The sequence below is a fragment of the Pterocles gutturalis genome, unplaced genomic scaffold (genome assembly GCF_000699245.1).
Source record: "Pterocles gutturalis isolate BGI_N339 unplaced genomic scaffold, ASM69924v1 scaffold9494, whole genome shotgun sequence".
NCBI lineage: Eukaryota > Metazoa > Chordata > Aves > Pterocliformes > Pteroclidae > Pterocles > Pterocles gutturalis.
Window position 1 is genome coordinate 5032 of NW_010135731.1, and position 8621 is coordinate 13652.

The 8621-nt window shown below is 49.9% G+C and overlaps 2 protein-coding genes across 3 annotated transcripts in view; one reads left to right on the top strand and one right to left on the bottom strand.

Annotated features, from left to right (window-relative positions):
- TOR3A (torsin family 3, member A) overlaps positions 1-484 on the top strand; it is a gene marked incomplete at its 5' end in the record, with an annotated part of 5051 nt that extends 4567 nt beyond the window's left edge. The window contains one exon of the mRNA XM_010082015.1: positions 204-484. Within this exon, the coding sequence (XP_010080317.1) occupies positions 204-484 (281 nt within the window). The remainder of the gene's footprint in view (positions 1-203) is intronic.
- Positions 485-7730: 7246 nt separating this feature from the next.
- ABL2 (ABL proto-oncogene 2, non-receptor tyrosine kinase) overlaps positions 7731-8621 on the bottom strand; it is a 15730-nt gene continuing 14839 nt past the window's right edge. For both annotated transcript variants that reach the window (XM_010082014.1, XM_010082013.1), the window contains one exon: positions 7731-8621. This exon is cut by the window's right edge. In XM_010082014.1, coding sequence (XP_010080316.1) covers positions 7731-8621 — 891 coding nt within the window.

The following is an 8621-nucleotide window of genomic DNA, read 5'->3' on the forward strand; positions in this document are numbered from 1 at the left end:
CAGCCTGACACCGTGGGGAAGTACTGAGGCTTCTCTGGGGATTCAGGCTTCTCTTGGTCCAGGGTGGGCAAGCCCTGGTGACCTTCTGTGTCCAGACAAAGTGTCTCTCTCCCACCACGTACAGCTGGATGAGCCAAGAGAGCCCTCCCAGAGAGACGAGCCTTGCCTGGCAGAGGAATGCCAGCTCTTGGGTGAAGCTTCTGAAGTTTGTTTTGTTTTGCTTTTTGCTACAGAGAACAGTTACGCCCGCAGCAACCTCCTTAAAGAGAACCTCATTGATTTCTTTGTGCCGTTCCTGCCCCTGGAGTTCCACCACGTGACGCTCTGTGCACGGGATGCTTTCCTGGCCCGGGGACTTACCTACACGGAGGCAGCGCTCGACGAGGTGGCCAGGATGATGGTGTTTGTCCCCAAGGAGGAGAAGCTTTTCTCTGCACAGGGCTGTAAATCTGTATCCCAGCGCATCAATTACTTCCTTCCCTGAACACCAGGTGGGACTACACCAGCGGTGAAGGTGGTTCTGCACACTGAGAGCTTCTCTCTTTGCACAGGGGCAGGCAAGCAGGTTACCCAGCCCTTGCACAGGGGCAGAGACTTGACCCCTTGTCACTCTGAGGGCTGCTGGCAGGGCAGGAGGTGCCCAGCCTTCCTGGTGGGACACGGGGCCAGCCTGTGCTCGGCTGTGTTTGAAGCCTGTCCGGTGTTTTAAAGTCCCCTCTTTGAGCAGGGTAGCCTGACGTGGTGATTGGGTTGTGCTGACAGATGCTTTGTTTCACGTGAGCAGGATGTCCAAGTCCTTGGTTTGTTACCATGTAATGAAGGCCTTGGACAGACTGGTCCTGTCTGAGACAGTCCAGCAGAAGCCACGTCATCATCTCTGTCCCCAGTTTTGTCACTTTACAAGCTCTCAAATTGCACAGAACTGTTTTGCTGCTAGTTTGTTTTTTTTACTCTATTGCTCTCCTGTGCTCACAAGGCATCTGCTGCTCAGGGACGTGTGTGCCAGGATCACGGTTTGTGGAGGGAGGCCCTTTTGTGTAGAGAAAATGTCTGAATAATCTCCTCTGGAGATGCCAGATCCATTGCCTCTTTGTTCAGTGTCCCTCTCATGTTGGAGTCTTTCGTTGTATGGAAGCAGCCGCAGGGAGGAGGTGAACTGCTGAAATTATTATTCCAAGCAGTTTGTTGAAGAGCCTGTTTGCTTCATTGCTAAATGAAAAAGGGGAGACTAATTCCCCTTTGGAGGGCACAGGGCAGTTGAGGAGGGTGGTGGCTGAAGGAACAGGCTGCAGATGATTTAGGTTTTAAGGGATGCAGTAAGCTTGGGGGTTTTTTTTCTTCTTTTTTTTTCAGTATGCTGCATGCTGTGGGGTTTTTGGCTAGTATCAGCATTACTACACTACAGGGCTGTTTGCTGTCTGGGTGCTTGCCAGGTGATAAGCAGGACCAAAAAGTTTCAACAGTGTTATGGGAATTCGCTTTGTGACCTCTAGGTCAAAACTCCCTTCCAACACCGCTGGGCTGGGGCAAGGACGGGGCTTAGCTCCCCAGACACCCCGTGTGCGGACCTTTGGTCTATTTTAAGCTTTAAACGTCTCTGTGGTGCCAGCGATGAGCAGCACGACCTCTGGGAAAAGATTGACCAGACACACTTACTAGTCCTGCAGACTTTGAGTTCGTGCTTCCCTGCGGGCGTGCTGGCTCTGTTATCTAACGAGGCTTCATGGTCCAAGGCAGGACGGCGCGCCAGCTGCTCTCCTACTGCTCAGCTGATGCAAAGTTAGTTTAAACTTACCTGTTGTCTCTAGATCGGACCTTAGAGCCTGTGCCAGCCTACGCTGCTATCGGGCATTTCTTAGACTTGGTTTATGGTTAATCTCTTTCTTAATCACAAGCTTGAAGCCTAAAGCTTCAGCCTGGGAAAGAGGCAGAGGGAGACACACCCAGGGACATCCGCTGGGGAAGGGAGGATGCAGCTCCAGAGAAGGACACAACTCAGGTTGTGCTTTATAACCTGGGCACAGAGTTCAGAAAGCTGTCAGTTTGTTAGCTGAAGGTTAGTTGCTTAGAAGGTTGTATAGACCAGATGAACCTATGTTTTTTTTTTTAAAATAGAAAATCTTGAGCTGTCCAGGTTAGACGGACGCTGTTTGGAGTGGAAGGCGGTCACTTCGTCAGGTGTTTCGCCAGTGCAGGGCTGGTTTGAGGTTGGCATGTGAAGCAGTTCTTACTCTGTTACTGATTAAGGAGGTGATGGTGTTACTAATGAGGGCAACTGTCAAACTGATGATGCAAGACCCTGCCCTCTGCCAAGTCACTCTCTTGTATGTTTGAGAATTAAGTGAGCATTTGATTATGCAACCCCAACAGCAAGAACCACTCTCCTCTGACCACTCCATGGCAACGTTGTTTGATTTTAAAGGTATAAATAAAGATACTGCTTTTCTTTGCAATCTATCAGAATTAAATTAGTTTCCTTTTTAACAGGTTTATCATCATCTTGTCTTTTCTCACCAAAATAACAAACTTCAGGTTAGTACTGAGCATCTTCAAATACTAAGAAAAAAAAAAAGCAGCATAAACTCAAATGTTTTTTTGCCAATAAAATATTGCAACCTTTATTTAAAACAAAATGCAAATTGGCAAAACTTTGTGTAACGACAGGCAAAGAGGCCCTTCCAAGGGCCTTATTTACATCAAGTTTAACACTGTTCGCAGTTCACAGTCAGACGATAGTGAGAGAATTAAATTAGAAAAACAACCAAAATATATTACAATAACAATTAAAAACAAAAAAACAGTTGACAACACTGGTAGAGTGATTGGTGATTAACGTGTTTCATTTCAATCCATTCCTGCCCTCAGTGAGTTCACTACTGATACAAGCAGCGTGCTGAGCCGACCGGGCTTTACCTCCCGTGCACAACAGACACGTTTGGAAGAACAACCTCCTTTGGTACAGACATTTCTTATCATCAGTCAGGTGTCCCATAACCTCTTATTTCCTACCAGCAGGGAACGGGCTGAAGGTTTTGTTCTATACTACAGGCAACTGGAGCGTGACCCATCCGTGCTGGATGGTGCCACTCGCGCTGAAGCAGGAGGTTTCCAAGTGTGCTGTAGTCGCTACCCTTTGGTTTTCCTGGCAGCTACCAGCAGGGCTGGGCTGAGGGTTTTAAAAGAGAAGACAGAGCAGCCTGATGCATTTGTAAAGATCTGGATTCAGTAGTGCTTGTCGCAGCTGCTGATGCCTAAGAGCACCGACAAGCACAATGCTGAGCGCTCAGCTGCTGGGGAAGCCTGCCTCAGGTAAGCGGTACAGACACCAGGCTCTGGATTTCTCTGACCGCACAGCGTAACCCACCCTCCCTCCTCACGCCCCCGCTGCCTTTTAGGGAGGGGCTGCTCTGTTAACACTGCCCTTTTGGTGCAGCTGTTACCCCCCCGGTTTAGTTCCTGCTGCCCGCAGAGAGCGGCGTGCCGTAAAACTCTTGCGTAAGCACCCCTGGTGAGATGTCAGCATGCGTGTGCTCGGCTGTGTCTCACTGCCCCAAGGCCAGTGGTAGTCAGGAGAAATGTCCTGTGTGAGGAGGATGGGGACAGACACCCCCTTCCCCATCCTGTTCTGCACCAGCACCACTGCTTCATTCAATTCCACTTTCCCAGCAGCTCAATCTGATGCAGTCCCAAGACCCAAACTCAATTTAGCTCCACCCCATCCACACTAATGAAAAAATATGATTAAATCGAAGTGCTGCCAGTCAGACAGCCGAGTGCACCACTTGTGGGGTTAAAAAGGACATACAGTGCAGGAAGAAAAGAGAATTGCACCTGTGAGTCAGCTAATTCCCCACAGTAGCTAGGAAGAGAAAGTGCCCCATGTCAACTCGCTTGGGTAAGCGCGTGCTTTGTGCTTGGCACGGCCAGGCCCTGCGTGATGCCATCCCCTTGCAAAGACGCCTACTTCAAATTCTAGCCCATAGCAGGGCAAGTGAGAGAACCTGGCTGCAGTTGCATCCTTACCACACAAGGGCTTCTGATGGTGGTGAGGAAAGGAAACACAACAGGAGTTCATGCTTGTCCCTACCCTAAACAGGGGAGTGGGAGGTGCTGGGACAAATAACGGGGCTCCACCATCCTTAGGTTACTCTGAACATACTGTGCAAGGCTGAAAGCAGAGAAGCTGCTACAGGAGCGATGTTTAAGGCTGAACAGAAAGCCAAACCTAATGAAAGGGAGAAGGAACAGCAACAATTTTAGGAGAGTAGCTGTGGAAGGAAGAACACCTGAACTGTGATTTACAGCAGAACCAGCTTTCCCAGGTATCAGCCTTTTGCTTTCCTGCCAGAGGGCAGGGGAGAATTCCAGTTTGAGAATAAAACATGGCTGGGCAGCAGCACTCCTGTGGCCTCCTTTGGGGGAAAGAATGCAGATCAGCACTACCTCTGCCACCATCCACCTCCTGATGCAAATAACACAATAGGTAAGAGCAGAGAAAACACTCTCCATAGGAGTGATTACGGGCAAATTGCCAAATTCCACTGTTCGGTGGTGTTCCTCTGCTGGAGGGATCAGAACTGAATGGGCTTCTCTGTTGCCCACAGGGGTTGTGGAGTCTCCATCCTTGGAGATATACAAAAGCCATCTGGACATGGTCCTGGGCAGCAGCTGTAGGTGGTCCTGCTGGAGCAGGGACCTCCAGAGATGCCTGCTAACCTGAGCCATTCTGTGACTGTAAAAGCAAATGGCAGCTTCAGCTGTGTTACCATCTCTGGCGTGGGGAAGGAGACATCAGGCAGCAGATGATGAGTGGAGGGGAACCAGTCCTTCCTTGGGGCACAGTTAGTTTCTTTAGAAGGGTCAGAAAGGGCTGAAAGAGGGGAGTTTTAGTAGTTAGAAATTCCAGGAATTGTTTGCTAGTCTGTCACTTTTGCTGGAGCTTTTCTGGAAGACTGGCATTTGGGGAGGGGGAGAGAAAAGCCTTCTTTCAAAATATTTATCAGACCTGGACTAAGAGCCTTAACATTTTCTGGTTAAAATACCTTTCCCCTGAGAATCACTTCAGTTTCAGTCCATTTGTCTTAGGCTGAGTAGTAGTACAATGATGAAACCATACGACTGTCTGCCAGAGCAAACACAACCTGCCTTTCTGCCCCGAAGAAAGCTCCCCTCCCTTTTCAATCCTTTTGATTGTTTGAAAGGCCACCTGAAGCAATACCACAATCTGCCTTCCCTTTGCAAGTCCCTTTCCAAAGGCAGTTAGTTTGGTGTGCATTGCTGCACACCTTCAATAAAGATGACTGAAAGAGATAAGGTAAATCACAAAAGCCCTCGGTAAAGTCTGTAAGATAATGGTTTGGTACTCAGCCTCGGGGCTCAGTGTCGCTGTGAAGAGCCCTCTCTCCGGTCCCACTGACCTGGGGGCTGCAGGAGAGCCTGGGCAAGCTGACGATCCTACGGCAGAACCAGACAGTAGGCTTTGCTGGCTGGGCTTGGTATTGCCAGGTCAGGGCGAGTAACCAACCCATGCTCTACTTTCATTTGTCTCCATGTAGGTACCAGCTCACTGGAGTAAAACTGATGCTTAGGAACAATTCATTCACTGTAATGTGTGATGGGATGGAGGGGTTGCTTTTTTTTTTTTTCTCTTTCCCACTATTTTATTTACTTGGACAGTAAAACACATGTGGGCCATTTTACCTCGCATACTGCTCCACTGGTGTGCATTCATGCACCATGACGCAACCTTGTTTACCACAGGCCAGTAATAATAGGAGGATTTGCGCACACCAGCCCATTTCCAAAGATTTTCAGGCTACTGTCTCACTATGCCCCCCAAAAACCACCCAGGGATGGGCACTGAGACAGCCCAGCCTACTTCTAAGCACCAATAGGGCCATGGCTCTAGACAGAAATCTAGAAAACCTCTTCCCCATTCACACCTGTGCCCCAGGTGTGCACTCTAAATGCTCAAACTAAAAGCAGCGCAGTGACGCTTTAAAAAAAACAAGTTAAAAAAGCATTTTAGCCAAAAATAAAAGATTTAAGGTGCAAAGCAAGCCAGATCCTGTATCAGCGCCAATAGTGTGCAGCGAGCAGCAGCATGCAGGCTAACGTGTATTTGGAGCCAGGTGTCAGCCCTGGTTTGCTTTCTCTCCGAAACCAACAGTTAGCTGAGCTCTTCCTACCTGCCCGTATATTTACATCTCAGGGAGCTGGGGGTGTACCCAGAAGATGGGCTTTTTGAGGCCACAGCTGTCTACAAACGGCACTAGGCCAAAGGAAGACCACTTCAGCCACATGACTGTTTTCATTCTGGGATTGTCAGTAGGCATCAGAGACTATAGTAACCCAGTGGGAGCTCTTGGAGGCAGAGCTGTGACACTTGTCAGTCTCAGGCAGAGGAGCGTGCAGTCTATGTGCATATCCCCTGTGCCACAGCATGAGATTCTGCTCTAGCCTTTAAGATACAGGACTAAGCAAAAAAAGATGGCTGTGCTTCCCCTGCGTGTTGACGTACCTAGTCACCTTCGTATGCAGGGAAGCTGAAAGCCTGCGAGACCTGAAAGCACTAGAACACATCCCAGGAAACCATCGGTGTGAAGCATTAACATTACACCAAGAGTAGCGACTGGTCCAGGGAATCCCGCAGCAGCGAGGACACGTGGTGAGCAGGTGAGGCTGCATTTTCTGGCTCTCCAGCTGGCCCCACAGCGCTGTGCCTGCTAAAGGAATACGGACAACAGCCAGGGGTGGTGGAGGTGCTGCCTTACCTACTATGGGTCCTCGAGGTGATGAAACTGAACTGGGGAGTCAGCCTGGTAATGAGTTAAAAACAACCTAGAGCTTAAAAATAAAATAACCCACCCACCCCCACTAACAATACTGGCAAGTTGTGCAAGAGCCCCACGCTACTCACAGAAGAGCATTGAGCAGCACCTGTGGTAGGCCACTAGAAATGGGTATGAACTGAGCGAAGGCTGTGTGGTGGGGAAGGGGGTATTCCAGTGGTAAGTCTGCCCAGCATCCCTGATGGTCCTGATACAAGGAAGATGAGAACGGATGGCGGATGAGGTGGACAGGAGGGAAAAGGGATAGGTTCATATATTAACTAATTTTGCAGTTCTCATTACAGCAGCAACAGCACTGTGGAAGTAGGCTATCTGGGCTAGTGCATCCACCTCCAGCAGCTCTGAATACTGTCAGTGCATTATACCTTTCCCCCAACCACTCCCGACCTCCCCCTTCAGAGCTACTCCAGCTCAGACTGCTCAGCACTTGGCATCGACAGAGCCCCAGTGCCTTTCCTTTGCCTTGTCGGGGCCAAAGCATGCTAGTGCAGACAGGGGAGGATCTGTACAGCCCAGGGGCCTGCAGCCACTCCAGTACACCAGCTATCGCACATCAAACCACCCTTCCCAGAGCGAGAACCTGCTATGATTCTCCTGCCTCTCCAAGGGAGGAGCAAAGAACGTCTTTCCCTTGCCATACCAAGCAGATCAGACTGACTAGGTAGGGACAAACACTTGATGTTCTGCCCCTTACAGCTTTAATCTACACTCTCCATCCCCATTTTTTTGAGATGAACCTGTAAACGTGAGGAGAACTCAGTGATCTGAGGTACTTCACATACTCAAGTATCAGTCTTTCCTTTTGAAAGCATCAGTACAGAAAAACAAGTCCCCACCCTCCCTCCCTGTGTGTATTTCTCTTACCCCGATTGACAGTAGCTACCTTTGCACCACATCGCTGATTTCTTGGACACATGACAATAAGTTATTAAGGACGGGGTTTGCCCCAGGGACACTAGCAGCTGCTGAGGACACCTGCAGTTCCTGCAGGCTGAGTTCCAGTTTGCTCACGGCTTCCCGGAAGGCAAATTTGTTGCGTGTATGCGGGATGCAGTCCACGTAGCCTGAGCAGTAATCCAACAGCTGGTGCCCTGTGTCCACCAGCTGGCTGTTTGGTGTTGGCTCGGCTATGGCACTCGAGAGAAGATCTGCACACTCCAGCAGTGCTTCCTTGCTGATTTTGTCTGCAGAGATTTTCTCAGCTGCCTGTTTGGTCTTTCTTAGCGCTACTTTTGTGCCAGCCGTGCCGTTGGCCATTTTCACTGGGGAGGTGGAAGACAATGACAGAGGCACTTGAGGTGGAGGCACCACGGGCCTCCCAGATTTTCCACCAACAGGTGCTGCTGCTGCTGCCTTCTTACTCCCTTCGCTCGATTCCAGTCCGTGCTGCGCTCCCGCCACGTTGCTCAGCTCTTCTGCTGCATCTGAGCAGGCAGCTGGCTGTTGTAGGAGCCTCATCACTGGTGGTGGAGGTGGAGCACACTTTGGTTTTACCCGTCTGGGCCGGTCCCTGTCGCCAGAAGAAGTGACCTGATGCTCAGATAAGAGCTTAAATTTATTACCCTGAGAGTCTGTGCCAATGAGCTGCACGTCTGCTGGAGTGTGTTTTAGAGTGGGTGAGATTAGGACTGGCACTTTGTGGTTATGAGTGGTTGGAAGTATTGCTGCAGCCTTTACTGGAGATGACCATCCTGGTCTCTCGCCATCCTCAAGGGCCCCTTGCCGTGGGACACTGTTTTTTTCTTTGCCCTTAGGAGCTGCTGCTAACCC